This window comes from Erinaceus europaeus, chromosome 9 (genome assembly GCF_950295315.1).
Source record: "Erinaceus europaeus chromosome 9, mEriEur2.1, whole genome shotgun sequence".
NCBI classification, from domain to species: Eukaryota; Metazoa; Chordata; class Mammalia; order Eulipotyphla; family Erinaceidae; genus Erinaceus; species Erinaceus europaeus.
Genome location: NC_080170.1, coordinates 21,262,795 through 21,288,705, shown reverse-complemented (window position 1 = coordinate 21,288,705; position 25,911 = coordinate 21,262,795). Strand labels below are relative to the sequence as shown.

The window sequence follows — 25,911 nt, the reverse complement described above, 5'->3', positions numbered from 1 at the left end:
CAGCTTTCTGGTCATTTTCCCACCCATGACATCATCTACTCAGACAATAATTAGGAGCCACCTGCATATCAGTGTTCAAGCTCAGGCTAAAGAAAAAACAAAACAAAACAAATAAAAAATTAACTAGTATAGCTACAGGCCCTTTGAAATATAACTACAATATGCCTACTAGCTATCTACAAAATGGAGGACGCTCCCAACACCTCATCTGCACAGTTCCAGCCTTTAGGTTGATGACTGTTCAACAATTTGTTTGGCTTTGTATATGAACTCCAATGGGCCTTGGAGCTCTGCTTCCCCAGAGCCCTTCCCAACTAGGAAAAGACAGAGACAGGCTGGGAGTATGCATCAACATGTCAACGCCCATGTTCAGCCAGGAAGCAATTACAGAAGCCAGACCTTCCACCTTCTGCATCCCACAATGACCTTGGGTCCATACTCCCAGAGAGTTAGAGAATAGGAAAGCTATCAGTGGAGGGATGGTACATGGTGGTCTGGTGGTGGAAATTGTGCGAAGCTGTACCCCTCTTATCTAATGGTTTTGTCAATGTTTCCTTTTTATAAATAAAAAATTTAAAAAATAGAGAAACAGAGAGAGACCTGCTGCACTCCTTCCCCACTCCTAAAGCTTTCCCCCTGGTGGGGGCTTGAACTCTTAGAGCTTTTGGGGGGGGAAGGGGGGACTTGAACGAAGGTTCTTGCACAATGTAACAAGTGCATTCAGCAATGTGAGTCAGCTCCCAAAGTTATGAATTATTTTTAATATTTTGAATATTCCCCAAAGAAAACCCCGGCATCACCTCAGACATGGAGGACAACTTCAGCATCATCACAATCTCCACCAAGGGGTCTCATTCCTACAGGAGGTAGAGCAGCCAGATTAAGCTCTCTTCATCCACTGGGCTCTCAGATGACTCAGTGGCTTCAGAGTCTGAAGATTCATAGTATTCATACTCCTCCTAACAGAGAGGAAAGCATCAGCCTCCAGCAGATCACCTAGCTGGTGCTTTATTTAAGAAACTAAGCTTGCACTGGAGAACTCTACTACTTCCTTTTGGTGAGTCACTGCTGCCTTGGCTGCTGGAAACTCAGACACATGTGTCTCTCTAAGCTGAAAAAACACCTTGTTCAGCTTGTTCCCTGTGCCCCTCCTCTAAGCAAGTATCTGTGTTACCAGAAATATTCATAGAAGCTCAAAGGAAAACAAAGACCCTGTTAACATTTTTGCCATCTCCAAAGCAGAGACTCTCAAGCATAGTAGGCTGGTCACAGATCTAGATATTTGTACACTTGACAAACCAGTGGTGTAAGAACAGTTGTGGAGAAGGTACTGCACAGACCGTCATCCAGACTCCACATGAGCTTCCCTCAGCAAGCATGGCAGCCCCATGAGCACAAGCCCCTCCTTCAAGTCAATTCGTCACTAACCTGGCCAGAAGATTCCTCTTCTGCAGCTTCTATAAAATATTCGACGATCCCTGTGTACGCGTCCTTCATCTCAATACACTCCGCCACCACCACTGGCTGCTCCTCTGCCATGGTATCGATGAGTTCCTCCTCTTCATCTTTATTTTCCTCCTCCTCTTCCTCCTCCACATCCTCCTCCTCCTACTCCTCTATCTCCTCCTCCTCTTCTTCTTCCCCCTCCTCCGCTTCTGCCTCTTCCACCTCCTCCTCCTCCTCCTCCAATACCATCCACACCATTTTCTCTTCCTCCTCCTCCTCTTCGGATTTATTCCCCCTACACACCACCTATTCTTCCTCCTCTTCTTCCTCCTCCAATACCTCCTCCAACCTTAGACACTCATGTTTTTCCTCCTCCTTCTCCGTAGGCATCAGGTCTCCCTCCAGGAACTCCACCTCCTCCTCCATGGAGTCCTTCCCATCACTCACCCTGGGCCTGACCTCAGGGTCATCATGTGGCAGCTTCAGCTGCTCCACCTGCAGGCAAACAAGTTTCTTTAGATGCTCTTCCTCATTCTCCTCAGTCAGAGAAAAACATCACAACATAGCAGGTCTTGGAGCCATTTCAATTGCCAATAATGTGAGTAAAATCTACCTGCAGACACACTCTTATCCCTGCTGCTGAAAGCACTGACAGAGGCTGACAGTGAACATCTGACAAACTGGAGGGAAACTGCATGTAGGGATTTCAAAGCCCTGCCTGAGGGTGTCATTGCAGCTGCCTCCTAATCTCAGGGGAAATGACACTGAACAGGACTCAGAAGGACTTCATCAACCAAAATGCAGAGACATGAGAACATGCTAAACGGGGTGCAGAACAAACCACCACCCAAATCACATCCCCAGTGAGGATCAGAGAAGGGACCAGGTACCTCTTGGAGGCTGGGGGCCTCCTGGCCAGCCAGCTGCTCCATGTGAGCTCTGGGCTCACCCTTGGCCTGAGCAACTGCCTTCGGCTGCTCCACACACAGGCTGGAGGGTACACACACCTCCTCCTCCTCCTCCTCTGCCTACAGAAGACAGCAGACAGCACATTAGAGCAGGTCCATCTCTAGTCAACTACAAACTAAATACACACAGACTAATTAGACTGAGGAAATCAATCTCTCTCTCTCTCTCCTTCTCTCTCTCTCTCTCTCTTTCTCTCAACACAGACTAATTAGACTGAGGAAATATCTCTCTCTCTCAATTTTCTTTTTTTTAAGATTTTATTTATGAGAAAGATAGGAGGAGGGAGAAAGAAGCAGACATCACTCTGGCACATGTGCTGCCAGGGATCAAACTCGGGGCCTCATACTTGAGAGTCCAAAGCTTTACCACTGTGCCACCTCCCAGACCACTCCTCTCAATGTTTTATTGCCACCAGTGTTATCAGTGTGGAGTCAGTGGCAGCATGACAGAAATCCATACCTACTATTGGCCCTGTCTTCCATTTCTTGTTTGAGTTGAAGGGCAAAGAGAAATCGAGAAGGAGAAGGGAGAGAGGGAGGAAGGCAGAGAGAGGCACCTTGACTGAAGAAGATGGAGTAGATATCGCCACAGAGCAGCTTCTGCCTCACTGCCTGGAGCCAGGCACAGAGCCTGCAGCCCATCTGGCTGTCCCTGCTGGTTCTCATTCACAGCCCCATCATTCCACTCCAGACACACTCACACCAAGGAGGGAAATTGGCAGCCTGGGGGCCTGGGCTCCATATGCTCATCTTAGAGGCTCCAGATCATCTGCTTCAATCCTTCCCTTGTGTCTTGGGCAATGATCATGAAGGACCAAAGGGATCACCACCACCTGCCTCAGCCTCCCCTCAACACCCCTCATGGGAAGTCCCTCTCCACTCCTAGCCCCTACATAGACACCTACAGACAGACAGACAGACAGACACACACACACACACACACACACACACACACACACACACACACACACACACACAATTGCAGGTAGGCAGGGGAAGCTGTCCGTGAGGATCTCAGAGAGGTGTCCTGACCTGGATGGCTCTAGGAAACACTGTTTTACCTGAGTGCAGGCACAACAAGGTGGACATAATATCTATCTTAAACAGCTATTTGTTTCCTGACTGTGTTCCAGGGTGTTCTGGTGGCTATTCCTCCAGAAAATGGGAAAACATATTTTTCACAAAAAAGTTTCTGGAAAAATGAATTGGGTAGGGGGCAATTTAGCTACCTGGTTATAGGGGTCCATGTTCTCCCTCCTACTCATGTCCAAAATGAGAACTGTGTGCTCACTTCCTACAGACAAAGCCCCTCCCGCACATAACACCTGGTCTAATAGTGCTTTCCACATCCAGGGCAACCTGAGGTTAGAAAAGGAATGAAAGACTGTGGACAATTGTTCAATCCAGTATTTCAGCTGGAAGGGACCTGAAACTAGAGAAACTCTGATGAGGCTTGCTGTTATCGAGACATGAGCTCACAGGCTACAGCCACCTGTCCATCTGTGCTTCGCAGTCTGACTTGACTCCCAGAAACACTCAGCAGATCACTTCTGACAGGACATCCGCAACATAATCAGGCACTTCTTTGAAGACAGCCTATGACTGTTCACACAGCCAGCTGTCCTTTGAGAAACTACACTGACACAATCATAATAGCACCACCATCTGAGCCTTCAGCAAATGGTGATCTTTTTGTGCTTACCATTCAAGAATTGCTGGCTCCAGCCTAGGGAGAGATTTCCTCACAGAAAATGCAGTTCTATCATGCTGCGCCCATCCACCATTTTCAGGCTGACTGACAGTGGAATTGGTCAAAACACTGAGACAGGTTTCTGCAGGAAGCAGCGAAGTCTTGCAGACAGTTCACAGCCCACTTCTCTCTGTTCTCTGATAAGTTTCAAAGGACCTCAGAGACAAGCCGAAGATGCATCCAGGTCCACTGACAGATCACTGCCCTCCAAGCCTCCAAGTCAGGCCAACTAGAGGATCACACCCCAGCAGAGAGCTACTGCAGCTCATGGGCCACAGGCCTAAGCACCAGTTCAGTCCTGTTAGTCACACTCTGGCTTACTAGGGAGCCGGCTCTTGCAGAGACCCTGATCCAACTTGATAAGCTAAGGGGCTTGCTTTGATCTGTCTGACCTTGTGACTGTGCAGCCATGCCAAGAATCATGACGAAATCTGTGAAACCCTCACCTTTTTCCCTGCTTGTCTAATATACAGGCTTCAGTAAGCCTGTTTTCCTACCCCTGACATGCAAGTGCTGCCTAGTCCTTGATGTTCCTGACATTCAGTCCTCCTCATCTGTTAGGACGTTCTTTGTTCTTTGCTGAATTTGGGGAGCTCTTGATATAATTGATTGAGTCTTTTGTCTGATGTGTGGCCTGCAAAGATCATGTCCTCTTCTGAAAGGAGTCGCTTTGTTGGGGAGGTGGTTCCCTTTGCTGTGTAGAAGCTTTTCATTTTAGGGAGTCCCTTTTGTTGCTGTTATGCTTGTTGCTCTTTGCTTTAGTCTTTCTCTGGCAATTGGATTTGTATTATAGAAGATGCCTATAAACTTTAGATGGAAGTATGTTCTGCCAATATTTTCCTCTAAGTCCTTGATAGTTTTTGGTCTAAAACCCAGGTCCTTGATTCATTTGAAGTTTATTTTTTTGTGTGTGTAGTGATTCAATTTCACTTGTCTGCATGTTTCAAACCAACTTTCCACAACATTGGTTCAGTATATGTAAATAAGTCAATATGATCTACTGCATCAATAAAAAACAATAAAACAGTAACCACATGATTATCTTAACAGATGCAGATAAAGCCTTTGATAAAATCCAACATCCTTTCATGATCAGAACTTCAAAAATGAAAATAGATGGAAATTTCCTTAACTTAGTGGAGTCCATATACAGCAAACCTATAGACAACATCATAGTAAATTGTGAAATAGTAATCATCATAGTAAATGATAATCATCATAGTAAATAGTTTCATCATAGTAAATGAAAGCATTCCCACTTAGGGCAGATAGTAGGGATGTGTGTTTCCTATGACTGTTATTATTCCACATAATGTTGGAAGTTCTTGCAATGGCAATAGGCAAGAGGAATGAATTAAAGATACTGACTGGAAAAGAAGAAGTCAAACTGTGACTATCTGCATATGATGTGATAGGATACAAAGAAAACCCTAACTAATCCAGCAAAAGTTTCTGGAAATTATCTGGCAATAGAATAAGGTGTCAGGTTACAAAATGAACATGGAAAAATCAGTGGGAATTCCTTTCTGCAAACACTAAGTCCGAATAAGAAAGTAGAATCAGACAACAAGGGCAACAAAAGGGAATAAATAAAGAAAATAAATATTTAAAAAATAAAAAACAACAAAAAAGAAAGTAGAATCAGAATGTGTTGGAAGATGGACAGGGCATTCCATGACCAAGGGAAAACCACTTACACTTCTGTTTTGAGCACTGAAAAAGCAACTGTTGACTTGTACTCCTAGCAGTCAAATTGAATAGCTCCAGTGTGTAAAAAGGAATCATCATTGAATATTTCATTTGTCTGTCAAAAATGTCAAGGGGCTCCAGCCTGACTTCCCTGGGCATATGATCCCACCAATGTATCCTGGAGCCCCACCTCCCCACAGCACTGCCTTACTTGGGAAGGAGAGAGAGAGAGGCTGGGAGTACGTATCAACCTGCCAACACCCATGTATAGTGGAGAAGCAATTACAGAGGCCACACGTTCCACATTCTGCAACCCACAATAACCCTCGTTCCATACTGCCAGAGGGATAAAGAATAGGATAGCATTCAAGGAAGGGGATGGGATGCAGAGTTCAGCTGATGAGAATTGTAACCCGCTTATCCTAAGGTCTTGTCAATGGTTTCATTTTATAAATAAAATTTTTTTAAAATGTCAAGGGGCATGAACTTTATTATAGAGAGGAGTCCTCTTGTGTCTGTTTGGATCCCAGTCCTTAGCCATCTCAAAAGTGGCCCAAATGTTCATGAGGTTGTGTCTTTGAATTGCTGTCATTTCTCAGAACTCACTGTGGGTACTGAACAAAGATACTTCCTACTGCCTGATGCAACTGCTCTGGTGGGTAATCAGGATGATTTTAATTGGCAACTGTGGTTGGAGGTAACCAGGTAAGTTCCTGATGTCTTCATTCCACTGGGACCTGAGAGGAGAACTTTATGGCCATGGGCCTTCTCCCAAACACATCCCAGGTAAGTTACATAGGTATTTTAATGAGCCATACATAGTCCACAGAGACAAGGGGGTAATTCTTTTATCCTTCTGGGGGATGTGACTACATGCTACCAACAAAGCTTTTTCTTTTATTCTTTCTCTGCACAAATAGGCTCCCTAGCAAGAGGTGCAGTCACAGGATTCCTCACTGTCAGGTTCATTTTCTGAGAAATGGAGGCATCAGGGAAATTCAGCTTTCTTCTGACATATTTCCAAGCCAGGCTCAATATACAGAAACCATTTATTCTTTCTCCCTGTTTGGAAGGGATACTTCCATCTGTACCACAGGCTTCAGGGGGAGTGGCCCAGCCCCTGAGGCCCTATCCACTCAGAGCAGGGGGCTGATCTCACCTGCCATCACACCCACTGATGACTCCCAGGAACTCTTCCTGGTAAAGAGGAAAGGTTGGGTACCATCTTTCTGGACTTGCTGACATCTGCCTTCCCTTTCGCTGGGATCTTCCAGCTTGACCTTTCTTGAACAGCCATGTGGCTCTGGAACTGGGATCTTGGAAAGGAAGTGCTCTCTCTAAGGTCTGAAGCAGGTAGATGGCAAGAAGAATGGACTTGGAGGTTGAGGTCAGGTTGCATTTTCTAAGGAAGGCATGTGGAATAAGCCATGAAAATAGAGCAACTCAGAAGGGGGCAGTCTGTGGGCTCCCCAGTAGTTCTTATATGTTGTTCATTTTATAGAACTTTTATTTTCTCATATAAATGTTGATTTTTCTTCCTCATTGATTTTAAAGACTCATATTGTTTGGAAAAAAAATTGCACTTGCTATTATACTGCTTTGCCATGTGTGTGACCCACGTTTGAACTGCACTTCCCTGAAGTGGAGGAAATTTTGATGCTGTGTTCTCTTTCATATTCTCTCTGTCTATCTTTTCTCTCTGCCTATATTTAAAAATGATTAATTTCATGCATTTTGTAATTGGGGGCATGTTGTGAGACAAAGCAGAGCACCACTCTGTTATACTTTGTTGCACACATAAACTAGGATTTAGTCTCACAAGTCCTGTGTTCCCCCAGCTGAAGCCTTCCCCTAGCTGCTGCTCTCATCCAGATGCTCAATACCACTTCACTCAATGGGAACACAGAAGCATTCCTCCCTCCTTCCCTCCCTCCCTCCTTCCCTTACTCACCTTACCTTCCTTCCTTCCTTCCTTCCTTCCTTCCTTCCTTCCTTCCTACCTTTTAACCAACTATGAAGTATTCTTCAAAATTAGAATCCACCCTACATATATTTTCTCCTTAACAGTGCTGTTATAAGCAGTGAAAGAAATAAGCGGCTGTGAGTTTAATTTTATTAACTCCATGGCACACTGTTCAAGTCAAGTGAATGCTCAAACCACAGACCCTTGTTACCTTACAATCTTGGAAATCGATAATAAATCACTAATAATAATTTAAAGCAAAAACAAAAACAACAGAAAACAGCCCTCTTTCTAGTTTAACCCTTAGTCTCTGTGAAGTCCTTGCTGGTCTCTAAGTGAGCAGGGTCAGGTGTGAAAGCTGCCTTCACACCCAGCTCCCTACAAAATATCAAGACCCAGAGTTGGATTCCCTATTGCTCCTGCCCAAGTGGATTTCAGATATATTTTTCGCCTTCTTTTCTTTTTTTTTTCTTTCTTTCCTTCATCCTTTCTTTCATTCCTTCATCCTTTCTTCCTTCCTTCCTCTTTCTTTTGTATTTTCCTTTTTTTTTTTTTTAACAGAGCACTGCTCAATTTAAGTTTATTGTGGTACTGTGGATTATACCTTGGCCTTTGGAAACTCAGTTATGACAGTCTTTTTCCATAACCATTATGCTATCTACCCATGCCTTCAGATTTAGGCTTCTAACTGGCTCTAGGATAGGGTTTTTCATGAACTCATATGTATTTTTGTGACAGGTTCTTAATCTTGCAAAGTACACGTGCTTCCTCCTTTATTGCCCAGTCTCACATCAAGGTTTACCTGCTTCCTCAACTAGCCTGCACTGCACACTCAGGGGCCAGATGGAAGAGGCTCATCCCCTCCTCTCCTGAGGGCAGTGAGCAGACCCAGCAGAGCACTGAAAGCACCTCTCATGGAGTCTTCAGAGTCTCTCAGACCCTGGGAGGAATGGGGTCATGGGGAGAAACAGAACAATCTGCAAGTTAATTAGCATTTATTTGGCCTGGGGAGATTGCATAATAGGTATGCTAATTAACTTGCAAATTAACTATGCTTCCTTCTCTCTTTTTGCCCTCCATTCTGTTCTCCTGCCTGAGGCTCCATGGTCCCAGTTTAAATTCTCAAACCACCTTAAACCAGAGTTGAGCAGTACTTTAGTCTCTCTTGCTCTCTCATTAAAATAAAACAAACACTATTAAAAATATTTTTTAGCAGGAGCTGGGCGGTAGCGCAGCGGGTTAAGCGCAGGTGGCACTAAGCGCAAGGACAGGCATGAGGATCCCGGTTCGAGCCCCCGTCTCCCCACCTGCAGGGGAGTCGCTTCACAGGCGGTGAAGCAGATCTGCAGGTGTCTGTCTTTCTCTCCTCCTCTCTGTCTTCCCCTCCTCTCTCCATTTCTCTCTGTCCTATCCAACAACGATGACATCAACTACAACAATAAAAAAAAAAAAAAAGACAACAAGGGCAACAAAAGGGAAGATAAATAAAGTTACAAAAAAAAAGGAAAAAAAATATTTTTTAAATCAGCATCTCCTTTTTTTCTTATAAACTTGCTTATAAATTTTATGAAAAAATAGCTAAGATAAATATTACAGAGGCCAACTGAGATAGAAATTTGCTAGCCATCAAGAAAATCAGGAAGAGAGGTGGGGGACTAAGTCCCACCAGTCTAATAGTCAAAAAGGGAAGCAGATGTTAAAAAAAACAGTTAAATTAAGAAAGGAACCAGGGAGTCAGGTGGTAGCCCAGCAGGGTAAGTGCATGTGGCGCAAAGCGCAAGGACCTGCATAAAGATCCCAGTTTGAGCCCCTGGCTACCCACCTGCAAGGAAGTCGCTTCACAGGTGGTGAAGCAGGTCTGCAAGTGTCTGTCTTACTCTCCCCCTCTCTGTCTTCCCTTCCTCTCCCCATTTCTTTCTGTCCTATCCAGCAACAATGACATCTCTATAATAGCTAGAATAATTTTTTTTAAAAAAGGGCAACAAAAGGGAATAAATAGATTAAATTAAAAAGAAAGAAACCAAACTGTAATTGGCATATTTCACCAAAGTAAAAGGCTCTGGGGTGGGTGGGTGGGTGGGTGGGGGATAATACATACAGGTCCAAAAGGATGACAGAGGACCTAGTGGGGGTTGTATTGTTATATGGAAAAATGGGTAATGTTGTTAGAAGGTAAAACATTGTTCCAGAAATAAAAGGGTTAAAAAAGTAAAATTTGAGAAAATGGGCCCCCTGGAAAGGCCAGTAAACTACTTGTTTTGACAAGAATCAGTTAAGGAAACATTTCCTGCTGAGGGGAGACAATTAACAAAGGCAACTCCCCAACCTGCTACATCCTGCTGACCAGGCAGGAGGAGAGAGAACCAAAAGTGGCAACCCCTACCCCTAGCTTCCTCCTGCTATGGCTTGGGAAAACTTTTTTAACTAAACTGGCATGATGCTTGTCACATAGCCCCTTTGTCCTAAACCCTATTTAAGCCCAGTAGAAATTGTAATCAGGGTTGAACACCCAATACAGCTGTGGGTTCTCAGCCCTAGACCTATCCCGGGCTAGTAAATAAAGCTCTTTGTCTTTACATCACCCTGGTCTCTTGGTGAATTTCTTGGATTACCGAACCTAACAATGTTATGCATGTACAAGATATTGTATTTACTGTTTAATGTAAAACACCAATTCCCCAATAAGGAAATTAGAAAAAGAAAGAAAGGAACCAGATATGTCAGGAAGAGAGACGGGGTTCTAAATCCTCTTGGATTATTAGTCAAAGAAGGGAAGTAGGTGGGGCCAGTTGGTAGTGCTGTGGGTTAAGAACAGCACATGGCTCCAAGCAGGACTGGCAAAAGGATCCCTGTTCAAGTCCCCAGCTCCCCACCTGCTGGAGTCGGGGAGGGGTCACCTCACAAGAAGTGAAACAGGTCTGCAGGTGTCTATCTTTCTCTCCCCATGTCTTCCTCTCCTCTCTCAATTTCTCTCTGTTCTATCCAACAACAGTAAAACAATAACAATAACAAGGATATACAACAAGAGCAACAAAAGAGAGAAAATAGCCTCCAGGAGCAGTAGATTCCTAGTGCAAGCACCAAGCCCCAGCAATAACCCTGGAGACAAGGTGGCATATCTGGTTGAGCACACATGTTACAGTGCTCAAGTACCCAGGTTCGAGCAGGGGGAAAGCTTTGTGAGTGGTGAAGCAGAGCTGCAGGGGTCTTTCTGCCTCTCTTCCTTTCTATTACCCCCTGCCCTCTAGATTTCTGACTGTCTCTAATAAATAAAGATGATTAAAAAAAATTAAAAGGAGATGGATGGATGGAAATGATTTATCAAATTTCTCACAACATAAAATGTTGCTATTTAATTTTGCATCTGCTTTAACTGATACAGAAAACACACACATATATATTGAGTGTGGATAGGTGCACAAAGTGGCTGACCTTAGCCACAATCTTTCCATCATCTCCACTCGTTCTTTTGTGTCCTGCTCTTGTATGTATAAGAAGCATACTTAACATGACTTACCTCCTAAGAGTCTTGAAGTGAGCAATACAGTATTGTCAAGTCAAGGTACGGCCTTGTCCAACAATTTTCTAGAACTCACTCAGCCTGAAGTATCATCAAATGATGCTCTCAATACCTATCAATATTTTTGACATTGCAAGATTTGTGTCTTTTTAAGATTGAAAGGAATTTCACTAGTTGAGTAATAAAACAAAACTTGTTGATTCTTTTATCCAAGATGGGCAATTGGGCTCCAATGAACAAAGCTGCCGTGAATACAGAAATGAAGACATTAAGATCCTGGTTTCAATTTTTGGGACACATACCTGGAAGTAGAATTGTTGAATCAAATTACACTTCTCTTTTAACCTTTGGAGAAACATTGTATCTGCTTTTCATGCTATCACCTCCTTCCCTCTCAATTTCTGGCTGTCCCTATCCAATAAATAAAGATAATAAAACAAAAGTTTTACAAAAAAGACATGTGATGGTGCAGGTAGGAAAGCATGCGCTGAAGATGTCTGAATATACCAGGTTATTCTTCATTTTGCTTTCTAACTGGAACACTATTAAGCTATGCCTTCTGGTGGTGCTGAGCTGAGGCTAGAACCTGGGATCTTGAAAATCTGTTGCACAACTCCTGTGATATCTTCCTGTGAGAAAAGGTCCATTTGGTTGTATCCTTTTGCTGTTTATTCATCCCAGCTGCCTGTAGATGTCTATAGATCCTGACTGCAGACCCCTGAACTTGGCATGTCTGCATGACTACAACCATGCCCTGTTTTTCTTCTAAATTAGCTCAGACCACCTGTCCCTTTTCTCACTTTGCACACAGTCACCCTTCTCCCCATTCCCAGCATGGTTACATTGTGAATTAGACCACCTGGCTCCTTCTCATTCCCATACATCTGCTCCTCTCCCCTCTCTGGGATATGGTTATATCCTGAGTCAATTCTCACTTGCCAAATGGGAAAAGGGCAGATTGCTCCTATCTCATAGTAATGTATAAAAAGCCCTGAAAATTGCCTTTGGCATGCTTGCTGGCTTACACCCCTACACCCATATATATGTGTAAAACTTTTGCCTTGCTCACGACTCTCAGTGTCTCAGTCCTTGTTTAAGGCTTAGGCAGAGTGTATTTTCACACTGTTCCACAATTGGGGGCTTGTCCAGAATACTCTTTCTGAGGCACTCTGGTGATGAGGTCTCTGTCTCCTCTGGGGAAGAGGCACCATGCTGAGTCTTGTAGTGGCCTGAAAGGATCAGGAGAGGCACCTGAAGTTCAGGAGTAACCAGACCCTGGAGAAGGGTCATCAGCAACACAGAGAACTGACTTATGTCTCTTTGTCCTATCCAACAACAACAATGGCAACAATAACAATAGCAACACAAGGGCAAAAAAATGGGGAAAAAATGACCTCCAGAAGCAGTGGATTCATAGTGCAGGCATCAAGCCCCAGTTATAAGCCTGCCTGGAGGCAAAAGAAAAAAAAAAAAAAAAACATATATATATATATATATATATATATACAGTGATTTACACCCTTCTGGTTGCTTTAGGGTCCCTTTTTTCTTCTTCCACTAAGTCCTTAAGGTGTGTAGTAAGATTGTTTCAGATTTTTCTTGTTCTCTAATATGTGATTGTATGGCTATGAGTTTCCCTCTCAGTACTGCTTTAGTTGTGTCCCAAATATTTTGATAGGTTGTGTCTTAGTTTTCATTTGTTTCCAGGAACATTTGAATTTCTTGCTTGAGTGACTCTCTGACCCAGTGGTTCTTAAGCAGTATGTTGTTGAGTTTCCAAATTCTGTGACTTTTAGTAATTTTCTGTTTGTTGTTGAATGTTAGCTTTACTCTACTGTGGTCTGAGAAGATACTTGGGATGATTTCAATGCTCTTGAAGTTGTTGATACTGCCTTTGTGGCCTAATATGTGGTCTATCCTTAAGGATGTGCTGTGTGGATTTGAAAAGAATTCCAGTTTTTTGGGGTGAAGGATTCTGAAAATGTCCAGGAGGTCTATTCTGTCCATCTCTTCATTTAATTCTCTTGTTTCTTTGTTGATTTTCTTCTTCGTTGTGTAAGAGTGGGGTGTTGAAGTCTCCCACTATTATTGTATTACTATTGATGCATTTTTATAGTTTTTACAGTAGGTGTTTGATATATTTATATGGACCCTCATTGGGTGCATAAATGTTAATAATTGTTAAATCTTCTTGGTTGATTGATCCTCTAATCATTATGTAATGGTCTTGTCTACCTTTTATTACTTTACTTAATTTAAAGTCTATTGTGTCAGAGATGAGAATGACTGTTCCTGCCTTTTTTTTTTTTTTTTTTTTTTTGTGATCCATTAGCCTGCATGATAGTTTTCCATCCTTTCACTTTAAGTCTGTGTTTGTCTTGTTGGGTCAGGTGGAATTCTTGCAAGCAGCATATGAGGGTTGTGTTTTCTAATCGATCCTCCCACTCTGTGCCTTTTAATGGGTGGATTTAATCATCCAGACTCCACATGAATGTCCCACAGCAAGCTATGCAGCCCCATGAACCCAGGGCTCTCCTTCAAGTCAATTCGTCACCCACCTGGCCAGAAGATTCCTCTTCTTCAGCTTCTATAAAATACTCCTCCATCTCTGTGCAAGTGTCCTGCATTTCAACATACTCCTCCACTGCCACTGGCTGCTCCTTTTCCTTGGTATTGATGAGTTCCTTCTCTTAGTTATTTTCATCCTCCTCCTCTTCCCCCCTTCCTCCTCCTCCTCTTCCTCTTCTTTATCCTTCTCCTCCTCTTCCTCTTTTCCTTCTTCTTCTTTTCCTTCAATACTTCAATACCATCCACACCATTTTCTTTCTTCTCCTCCTCTTCTGATTCCTTCACCCTAAACACCACCTCCTCTTCCTCTCCTTCCTCCTTTTTTGTCTTTAGTGTCCATTTCCTTCTTTCTTTCTTTCTTTCTTTCTTATTTATTATTTATAAAAAGGAAACATTGACAAAACCATAGGATAAGAGGGGTACAGCTTCCACAATCCCAACCACCAGACCTCCATATACCATCCCCTCCACTGATAGTTTTCCTACTCTTTAGCCCTCTTGGGATCCCAAGATCATTGTGGGATGCAGAAGGTTGAAGGTCTGGATTCTGCAATTGCTTCCCTGCTGAACATGGGCAATGACAGGTCAATCCATATGCCCAGCCTGTCTCTCTCTTTACCTAGTGGGGAAATGCTCTGGGGAAGCAGAGCTCCAAGGCCCATTGGTGGGGTTGTCTGTCCAAGGAAGTCTGGTCACATCCTGTTAGCATCAGGAACCTGGTGGCTGAAAAGAGAATTAATATACAAAGCCAAACAAACTGTTGGACAATTATGGATTTAAAGGCTGGAATAGTGCAGGTGAAGCGTTGGGGGGGTCCTCCATTTTGTAGAGAGCTAGTTAGTTGTATTTCAAAGAGCCTGTACTTATACTAGTGTTTTATTTTTTAGTTTTATTTATTTTTGCCTAAGCCTGAAATCTGATATGCAGGTGAATCCTAATTTTTGTCTGGGTAGATGATGTCATGGCTGGTAAAAGAACCAGAAAGCTGGATCAGGGAAGAGAGTAACTCTCTACTATGGGAAATGGGTATAAGTATTACTGTAATCCTGTTGGGAAATTGTGCAGATGCAGTCACATCCACCATGTTGTCCCCTCAGGGTATTGCCAATTCCTGCGAGAGAAACCCTATTCCCGGAGTGCCTTGTTTCCTAGCCAACCCTGTTCTGACTCATCAATTCCGGTTTTTGCCCTATAAAGCCCTCCTGCTTCCGCCTCTCTCTCTCTTTGCTGCTTTTCACCTTGGTGACCTGATGCAGGGAAGGGTTGTTGCGCATAGCAGGAGGCAGCCATTTTGCTAGCTCCATGTGGCCCGAACCGCTGCACTCTCACCCAACTCTGAGGTGCCTGTGTGAATAAAGATTTGTGTTCCCTCTCCACGATGGATCTCCACTCTCTCCTCTGAGTCACAGCCCGACATAAACCCCATCAATTTGGTGTGATCTGGGGCCCATAATTAGCTTAGGAGCCTGTGTGACCTCTACATCCCTCTAGATCTTAGCTCACATTCTGTGGTCATGAGTAGGAACATTCCATGCTGCCCCAGTATTGACACATCTTCCTCAGGTGTAGCAAAGAATTTCTTCGGAGGATGGAACATTCTTTACCATTGTTGATCCAGGTTGAGGGCAAGGTCCTATGGGGGCCCACAAAGGGGTCTATTTTGTTGTTCCTGATAGAGATGACTGGAAACAGTGAAGAGAGGGATTTATTTGAGTTCTAAGCCCATCAAGTCTGTTTGGGAGACTCAGGACTCCCAATTAGGGCCCCTCCTTCCTACTTTTTCAATTCCTCCAGTATAAATACTGCAAAAGTATAAATACTTCCCTGATTCTTTATCCTCCTCCAATTCTTCCTCTAAATTCATAGACTCCTTATGTTGTTTCTCCTCCTCCTCCTCCATGGGCATCAGCTCTCCCTCCAGCAATTCCACCTCCTCCTCCGTGGAGTCCTCCTCACTCTGTGTGGCTCCCCATCACTCTCTCTGGGCCTGACCTCAGGATCAGCATGTGGTAGTTTCAGCTGCTCCACCTGCAGGCAAACAAGTTTCTGTAGATGTTCTTCCTAATTCTCCTCAGTCAGAGCAGAACATCACAACATAGCAGGTCTTGGAGCCATTTCCATTGCTAATAAGTGTGAGTAAAATCTAAATATAGACATGCATTAATCCCCCCTGCTTAAAGCACTGACAGAGGCTGACAGTGAACATCTGACAAACTGAAGGGAAAATGCATGTAGGAATTAAAAAACCCTGAATGAGGGTGTCATTGCAGCAGCCTCCTAATCTCAGGGGAAATGGCACTGAACAGGACTCAGAAGGACTTCATCAACCAAAATGCAGAGACATGAGAACATGCTAAACGGGGTGCAGAACAAATCACCACCCAAATCACATCCCCAGTGAGGATCAGAGAAGAGACCAGGTACCTCCTGGGGGCTGGGGGCCTCCTGACTGGCCAGCTGCTCCACGTGAGCTCTGGGCTCACCCTCGACCTGAGCAAGCAGCTTTGGCTGCTCCACACATGGGCTGGAGGGTGCACACACCTCTTCCTCCTCCTCTGCCTAGAAAAGACAGCAGACAGCACATAAGAGCAGGTCCATCTCCAGTCAACTAGAACCTAAATACAGACACACAGGAATCAGTCTTATGGAAGCTCTCTATCTCTGAATTGTTTTATTGCCACCAGGTTTATCACTGGGGGCAGATTTCACCATGACCAATGCATCAGTCCATGTAGCCATTTTTTGCTTTTTTTTTTCCTAATTGTTTTAAAATCTGAGAGAAATTGAGAAGGGGAAAAGAGATAGGGAGGAACAGAGAGAGAGAGGGAGAGAGAGTCCTGCTGAGGCTGCATCTGAAGGAGATGGCATAGAGACCACCACATATCAGCCCCTGCTTCACTATTTACTAGCCAGGCACAGAGTCTGGAGTCCATATGGCTGTCCCAGCTGGTTCTCACTCAAGCCTGTCATCTCAATGCAGACACACCAACACCAAGAAGGGGGAAAGGCAGCCTCAGGGCCTGGGCTCCATGAGCTCAGCTTAAAGGCTCCAGAGCATCTGCTTCAATCCTGCCCCTGTGTCTTGGGGAATGATCATGAAGGACCACTAGGATCAACCACCACCTGCCTCAGCCTCCCCTTGAGGCCCCTCTTGGGAAGTCCCTCTCCAGCCCCAGTTCATACACACACAAACACACACACACACACACACACACACACACACACACACACACACACAGCAGAGGCCATGGAGGCCTCAGAGAGGAGGCCTGGCTTGGATGGCACTAGGACACACTGTTTAACCTGAGGGCAGGCACAGCAGGATGGACAGAATTTCCATCTAGAACAGTAATTTGTCTCCTGACTGGCTTTCTGTGGTTTCTGTTGGCAAATCCTTCGGGACACAGACAGACAATAAAAAAAACATGTTTGCGCAGAAAAGATTCAGGCAAAATGAACTTGGTAGGGGCCAATTTAGTGGACTGGTAATAGGGTATCATCATGAGGACTGTGATCTCATTTCCGGTGGGCAGAGACCATCTCCCACATAAAAAATGGTCTTATAGTGCTTTTCATGCCCAGGCCACTCTGATGTTGTAAAATGAGTTTAAGACTGTGGACAAGTTTTAGTCCATTACCTCAGTTTGAGAGACTATGAGACTGGAGAGGCTTTGATGACCCTTGATGTTGACTACACATTAGTTTTCAGGCTAGAGTCACCTGTCCCTCTGTGCTTTGGAGTCTGACTTGGCTCCTTGAAACACTCAGCAAATCAGTTCTCACAGGGCATCCTCAACATCATCAGTCACTTCTCTGAAGACAGCCTATGCCATTCACACAACTGGCTGTCCTCTGAGAAACTACCATGAAATAGGCATAATAATGTTAAGACCACATGGGCTCAGTTTTTGGCCTCTCATAGTGATCCAGTTCACAGAAAGATGTCCTGAACTTTCTGATGAGATGTGATCTTTTTGTGAACAGAAAGTCTAGTCAGCTCAGATAGTGACTCCCATGTAAAGAATCTAGCAGGAAGCTCCTAGAAATGATCGGGTAATGTAGTAAGGTGTCAGGCTATAAACTTAACTTTTACATGTCAGTGGCATTTTTTTATGAAACCCCTAAGTCAGAAGATGAAGAAATGGAGAAACCAGTTCTTTTTAGTATGCCAGCAAAATAGTCAACTGGCTAGGAATGGCTATGCATTTTTCTTCCTTTCTTTCTTTCTTTCTTTCTTTCTTTCTTTCTTCTTTCCTTTCTTTCTTTCTTTCATTCTTTTTAACCTTGGAACCTTTTTAGAACATGGCATGGAATGGAACACTGGACACACTTATTGGGGCATATTTATACAGCAATTATTAGCAAACTTCCCCATAGATTTTAATCTTTCCCCCAGTTATGTAATTATGTGTCTTATTGGTCTGAGACAGTTTATTTCTTTAATCTAGTCTGGGAGAAGGTCAGCAGCAACTAGTGGCAGTCTCTTCAGCATGTAGCACCCGAGATTTTCTCCAGAAAGCTGTTTCAGCAGCACACATCACCACCGACCTTACATGTAGGATTTGCCTCTGATAGCTGCACAGCATGTGCCACAGAGGTCTGTCTCTGAAAGCTGTTTTAGGAGGTTTTCCACCATGTCTTCCCTGACCTGGTCCCCTACACTCCCCCCTTCTTTATTTTTTTTCTATTATCATTATTTATTTATTGGCTAGAGAGAGTCAGAAATCAAGAGGGAAGGGAAAGATAGACAAAGAGACACCTACATCACTGCCTCACCACTCATGAAGCTTTCCCTTTGCTGGTGGGGGCCAGGGTCTCGAACCTGGGTCCTTGTGCACTGTAACATGTAAACTCATGTTAACATGTTAACTCATAAATTAAGTTAAGCAGTACCTCTTTGAGGAAGGAAGCAAACATCATATCATTATTTGTTGAGTTAAAAATCTCCTAGTATTTGTATGTGGAGACAAGTCATGGTAGAGTTTTCAAAAAGCTGACAGTTTGTAATAGAAGACAGTCTTCCAGGTTACAATCCATATTAGGCCAGAAGACTTTATTTATTTATTTACTTATTTATTTATTTATTTGTTTTTAACCATCAATATTTTCAGAGACTATAGATAAACATAGCAGGGTCTAGCTGGAAACAGTCATTATTCTGTGTTTTGAGGAAGGCCCAAACTCCATGGGACTAAAGGTCTAGGAAACATATAACATAGAGTAAGGGAAGATAAACTTAGAAGGCAGAAAGTAGAGTCAGAAATTGTTGAAAGACAGACAGAGGATTAGGTAGGCTAGAGGCAACCAGTTACACTTTTATTTTGAGCAATGACAAAACAATTGATTTTTTAAAAAATTTTTATTAGTGATTTAACATTGTTTTACTCAATCATCATGTTCCAGCAATATATTTAATTTTTAATCAGGGATTAAATAATTATCGACAAGCATATGTGGGATAATTGCATGTAATTCCCAACACCAGAGTTCCTTATCTCATCCCCTCCATTCAAACTTTCCCTATTATTTATCCTTCTTGGAGTATGGACCAAAGATCATCATGTGGTGCAGAAGGTGGGAGGTCTGGCTTCTGTAATTGCTTCTCCACTGGATATGGGCATTGGCAGGTCTATCCATACCCCCAGTCTCTTTCTGTCTTTTGTTACTAGGGTCAGGGCCTGGGGAGGTGGGGATCCTGAACACTAACAGTTGATTTTTCTCCCTAGCAAGCAAATGGAATATTGTCAGAGTAGAAAAGAGAAATCATAATAGAGTGATTAATTTGGCAGCCAAAATGTCCAGGGTCCATTCCGTCTGTTGTTCCTAGCTCAGTGCCTAGACTAGGCTGAGCCTCAGTCACCCTGTCCTGTGCTCCACCAGCTGAATCCTTTCCCCAGCAACTAGCTCCACCCCCTTCCTAAAGGTCTGTGTCACTTCTGCTCAACTTTGGCAAAGACACACTGTAACCATCTATGAAATCCTCTTCAAAATGATAAATAATATTACATATTTAATCTACTTATAAGGTCATTTAAAAGGCAGGAAAAGAAATAAGCAGCTGTGAGTGTAGTTTTATTAAAACTGGGGGACAATATTTGTTCAAGTCAATTGAATGAAAAACAAACAAACACTGATTCCTAACTGTAAACTCCCCTCAATCTGATTTGGGGCTATATTCATTGCAGGAGCTAAAAGGAAAGCAAACAAACAAACCGACAAACAAACTTCCGATTCCTGTCATATCTCATCATCTTGTAAATCACTATTAAATCACGAGGAAAATTAATTCAACTCAGAAACAAGAAAACCAGGTATTAGGCCCCTCTCTGCAGCAGGGCTGACACTACTGAGTATCATCAGGGATGGACAGCAGCTCTATGCAGAGGGAATCTGAGCTGGGTTCTTCTGTGTTCAGTCCGGAAACGTCCTATCTGACATGCTGGTGGAAGAAATCTGCTGCAAGAGCAACTGGAGGTGAATATCAGACCTTGTATCTTAGGAAGTCAGAGCCTGCCAGTCAAAGAGGGTAGCATTTTGGAAAGAAGTACGGAAACAAAGATGACAAAGGATGAGATGAAAAGGAAGAGAAGAATGAAATAAGGGAGAGAATGGTAAGAGTAAGTAGATGAATGCATACAGAGAATCAATAAAATCTAGGAAGCCAGAGATGGGGTGGAGGTGACAGAAGACCGGGAAAAAGAACTCTACAAAATCAGCCATGATGGATGGTACCCCCAGGAGTCTGACTTTTTGATAGTAGTGGCAGCACTTCCAAACTATCCTGTCATGTAAATTCCAAGTCTTCAAAGGGACAGGACTGAAAGAAAACCATGGAAGTTGGGTGGTAGCGCAGCGGGTTAAGCACAAGTGGTGCAAAGCGCAAGGACCAGCATAAGGGCATAAAGATCCCAGTTGTAGCCCCCGGCTCCCCCACTGGCAGGGGAGTCAGGCAAGTTGCATCACAAGTAGTGAAGCAGGTCTGCAGTTGTCTATCTTTCTCTTCCCATCTCTGTCTTCCCCTCCTTTCTCCATTTCTCTCTGTCCTGTGCAACAACAATATCAATAACAACAACAATAGTAACTACAACAATAATAAAACTAGGGCCACAAAAGGGAATAAATAAATAAATAAATATTTTTTAAAATCTTAAAAAAAGAAAAGAAAAGAAATCTTTTGCAGAATTCCTCTACTCCCACTAAGCAAAAAAGAAAAACAAAACTCCAAAATTTGGGAAGACAGATAGTGAAGGGAGTACATTCCCTTGTATTTTTACCTCCTTTGTTGTCCAGAATGCTGCATATTCTGGAAATTACCCTACATATGTTGTGAAGGATATAAATAAATATATATATATATTTTTATATATATTATAATTATATATATAATATATATATTATATATATTATATATAATTATAATATATATATATTCATGTGGAGGCAATAGAGTCAATGTTTCTGTGATTTATCTCATGAAACATTATGGTTATTTTTTGACAGTCACTGGAAAAAAATTAAAAATTTGTCAAAAAGAAATGTGTTGAGGATGGAAAAACCTGCAAGTATTTTGTGATTCTTCATTGATTGTCGTCAACCATTATGTATTTTAAGACATATATTCTGTTAATTTGATAGTGTATATATTGTAATCTGATGTCCATCACACCTCCATCATAACCCCAATGTTATATCATAAAGATGATATCCTTTGAAGACATTTTCTCAGGCTGGGGAGACAACATAATGGTTATGCAAAAGACTTTCAGGACTGAGACTCTAAGGTCCCATGTCATGAGCCCTGTTCTTCTTCTTCTCTCTCAATCTACCCTTCTGTAACTTTCTATCTGCACCTCTGTCATTAAATTTAATAAAATATTTAATAAAATTAATTAATATTTAAGAAATATTAAGAAAATATATATTCTCTTTTTTGCTCATTAGTTATTTCACAGTGTTATCCTAATACCCTTGGAAGAGCTAAATAAGCAAATTCTAGGAAAACTTGCTACATATCTCAACTGTCATGTCTTTAAGAGAGAATGGCACTTTCCTGTCTGTAGAGAGAATTCTCTCATTTACCCAGAGAGAGTCTATCTCTTGCTTGAGGTCATGGGCTTCTATGTCTGCAAGAAGCAGTGACTCATGGAACAAGCACATTGGAGGCTAACAGTGAACAGCTGACAAAACTAGAAGGAAGTCAATTTAGGAACTTGAAAAAGTTAAAAAGTTGGACATTTCAGACTCATTGCAATGTCTGGTCGGAGCACTGAAAACAAATCCAAACTGTGTTGTGATCTCGTGTACAGGAACATGAGAGCAGAGTTCAAGTGGGTACAGAACAAATCACCATCCAGATCAAAACCCTGTCATGACATCCCCAGAGACACCAAGACAGCACCTTGACCAGCTCTGCCCTGTGCCTCATCGTGAGTGCCTCCATCAGAGGCTTTACCTCCTGTTCTGCAGGTAAATGGAAGCTCTGCTCTGCTTCTGGAGACTCCAGCAGCACCAGAGGCCATGCTGTTCCCTCCTCAGCTAACAATTCTTGGGCAATCAGGTCATCTGGATTCTCAGTCTACCAAGTTAGAACAAAAGTTAAAACACTCCCACTCGTTTCCATTTAATAGAACACAGAAAATCATTGCTGCAGACATTAAATTGTTTCTGACAGAAGTACTACTGTTTGGGCAATTTCTCATTCTAAGAATGGATGCCTATGTTCTTTATCTTGATTTCAAAGTGCAAATATCACAGGGAAAAGTATCTGCCTTATCTGAATATTGTTAAATAAGTCTCCTAAAATCAATTTTCAATCAGGAGATAGATCTGTGCTGGGGCAAAGAACTCACATACCTGAAGTTCCAAGTCCAAATCACAGCACCATATGTAATAGCAGTGAACATTGAGTGCTCACTCTGTAAATAAAAACGTATAAATGTTTATCTTATCAGAACTACTGTACCAATAGAAGTAATTTGCTGTAGAATGTTTTTTTACTCTTTTAGACAAGGAGAGAGGGTTAACAGAATGTTTTGTTTAGTTTGGTTATCTTTTTTTTCAGTTCTGGGAATTGAACCTGGTTCCTTGGAGCCTTAGCTATGGGAGTCTGTTTGAGTCAACTTCACTCTATCTGACCTATCCTGAGCTAAGTTTTCTTAATAATTCAAACAAAATATGCAGAATTTTTACATGATTAGATGGAGAATTGTGAGATTAAATTCACACCAGTAAAAAACTTCAGAATTGCTAATAGGGCAAGTTGAGTGCAGTCTGTGGCCTCTTTAGATTTGTGTTTCGGTGTCCATGTGAAATGGCATAATGACAGGTGTGTGAAATTAAAGAGACGTCTCTAAGCTTCTGGTGCCATGACAGATGGCTGGTGCTCTCCACTCAGTGCTGGTAGACAGAGTTTACTTAGTGCTCTCAGCTGGGATTAGTAGCATGGTTTCCCCCAAAGTCACAATCTAATACTCTGCTTCAATGTTTCCCATTGTTACAATTATTTGTGCATTCAGCAAAAATTGTTGGAAAGTATGCAACCGTTGTAAGGCAAAATAAAAGTTAGAGAAAAGGAAACTGCTGAGTCTGCCTCAATGTTCTGTAGAAGCCACAGTGACTGTATCCAGAAGAAGAATCATCACACAAAGAGTGACAGGTTCCAACACTTCCATTCAAATGGCAATTTTACATGATTACAAACAAGAGTGTTCCTTGCTCTAGTTGTTCATGGAGAGTGAAAGAAAAGTTAAATGAAACACACTGTCTATTTCCATGTTTCCTTAAATTACCAGGTATAAAGATGCAAGAGCTGAAATGAAGAGATACTAGGTATCAAAATTCTAGGTTTAGTATAGGCAAGTACACTCAACAGAGAATGGCAGGACACATCTAAGCAAAATGTAATGTGAGAAAGATGTTCTTCCGCTCTGCTGCTGTTTGTGGGCCCTGACCCCCACACTTGTGACCATAATGTGACACCACCCCTTGGTCTGCTGGCTTCCCCAGGGACTGTGTGTGCTGTGTGTGCTGTGTGTGCAGGGACAGGATATTGTTCATGCCACCTGCCTAAACACATCAGTGTAGAAGTTCTATGTACATATGTTCTCAGAATGTATTTTCATTGTCTGTATGAGACTAAGTATTTTCAATTTCATGGAAATACTCTGTGTTCCATTCTCTACCCCTTGCCTGGTGTATGGATGTCAGTCTCTCTAAGAAACAGAGACTCTTGGACCAAGCATACAGGGGACATGTGATAAATGTCTGACATTCTGGAAGGATTTAATTTAGAAGTTCATGAAGGCTGGGAACATATCAGAAGCATTTTAGTCTCTGGAAAATAGCACTAAAAATAATCTGAGTTATTCTGTGGACATGGATACACCGAGTTATGATCAATGTTAAACCAAGTACAGCAAAAAAAATCAGCATCAAAATTAACACCTCTGTCCCCTCCCCCACCCCACTGATCTCCAAAGAAACCAATGCACCCTATCAGCAACCAGGTTCAGATTCAGGATCACCTCTAACTGCATGCGAGTGCTCTTGTTCTGGAGGAGCAGAGTAAATGATGGTCCTGACTGCCTCCCACTGCTGGTCTCTTGTCCTTTGATCTTCCTCTTCGATCTACAAGGTCAGAGAAAAGCATCAAGATGTTAGAGACATCTTCCTCCTAGTCCCATTTCAACTAAGAAAAATCAAATCAAACTGCTGTTCTCTGCTGAATCAGATCAAGGAGGAAGCATTACTGCTTTTGCCGCTGCTTCTGAATCAGTTTTCTTTCTGAGAAACTTCAATAAACCAAAAACACCAGCACATCTTACTTAGTTACTTGCTTTACTAAACAGTCCTTGGAGATGTTTTGAAATAAATAAAATTTCTGCTGGGCGTTTAATCCAATACTAGAGTACACAATTTCTGAGGCATCAAGCCCAAATCTGGTCATCACATATCAGGGGGCTCAGAGGTGAATTTCTCTTCCTCTGTCTAACCAACAAGAATATTAGTCTAAATATAAATTTATTTAAAAACTTACATATCAAAGAAAATGCCTTGTGTACAGAATTTTTACATCTTATTGATGAAAAAAACTTTTAGTACTAACTCTAATTTTAAATTTTTTAGTACTAACTCTAATTTAAAATCTTTCCTGCGAATAAAGGGACTATTATTTGCTAAGCATTCTGTTGGGAGCCAAAATGCAGTCTCACTACTTTTGAGACATAGATCCGGCCTGTGCACCTAGTGGCTGCTATCCCATGTCACCGTGGTGCATGACCTCTAGGCCTGATTCTGCTTGTCTGTGAGCTGGGGTGACAATCTCAGTCGAAACCCACAGGATGTCTGTGAGAGTGATGGACTCAACAGACACCTGGAATTCACAGTGCAGAGCCAGGCAGAGCGTCGAGGCTACTCAGAATTTTTGATGATGGTAAATGATATGCATTCCCTCCAGAGCTGTACTCTGTGGCCAGCTGTCAACCATTCCTCATTATTAAAAACACTTGACAATTAAAAGAGTGCAATTATTGGATATGAAATGTTGGTCTGCTTCTAAATTCTGCTTCTAAGACCCCTTCTGTTGCATTGCTTGTGGTCTATTTACAAAATCATTGTTTTGTTTGCACTAGTTTAATCCCCACTGGTTCCTGCCCTTTTTCCTTCTCCCCACCCTCTATCCTATGTACTTCCTCTTCCTGACACTTCTGCCTCAGGAGATATAAAAGGACAGTATTTTCTAATGAATAGAGATTAGATTGTTGAACTGCATACCTGCTCATCAATAAAGATTGAACTGCATTCCCGCTCAGCCATGAGTCCCTGGTCTTCTCTCTATCCCACCCACAAAGCTAGCCCGGCATAATGGAGCCTGAACAGAGACTGGAATATGGTGCCCAACCAAGGTGGGACCTAACCCACCCATCCCCCAGATAAGTAAACTTGGCTACCCATCCACCATGGGCTGGCTTTCTACTTATGAAGAGGTTTCCCAAAGCTTCTACTCTTT

The 25,911-nt window shown here is 42.6% G+C and overlaps 1 protein-coding gene across 1 annotated transcript; it reads right to left on the bottom strand.

The window, feature by feature from the left end:
- Nucleotides 1-826: 826 nt before the first annotated feature.
- Nucleotides 827-1,714, bottom strand: LOC132540161 (gem-associated protein 2-like). Its single transcript, XM_060196930.1, has 3 exons — nt 1,669-1,714; nt 1,429-1,608; nt 827-959 (listed from the first exon to the last, which is right to left on the bottom strand). The coding sequence occupies exons 1-3, from the start codon at nt 1,702-1,704 to the stop codon at nt 858-860; spliced, it is 318 nt and encodes a 105-aa protein (XP_060052913.1). The 5' UTR covers nt 1,705-1,714; the 3' UTR covers nt 827-857.
- Nucleotides 1,715-25,911: the final 24,197 nt, after the last annotated feature.

Bases quoted from the DNA above. Each gene is read 5' to 3' on its own strand.
- LOC132540161 (XM_060196930.1), bottom strand. From the start codon at position 1,704: ATGGTGTGGATGGTATTGGAGGAGGAGGAGGAGGAG. The intron at 1,609-1,668 runs GTGGAAGAGGCA...ATAGAGGAGTAG, and splicing joins TGGAGGAGGAGGAGGAGGAG to GAGGAGGAGGATGTGGAGGA. The intron at 960-1,428 runs GTTAGTGACGAA...CCTCTCTGTTAG, and splicing joins AAGAGGAATCTTCTGGCCAG to GAGGAGTATGAATACTATGA.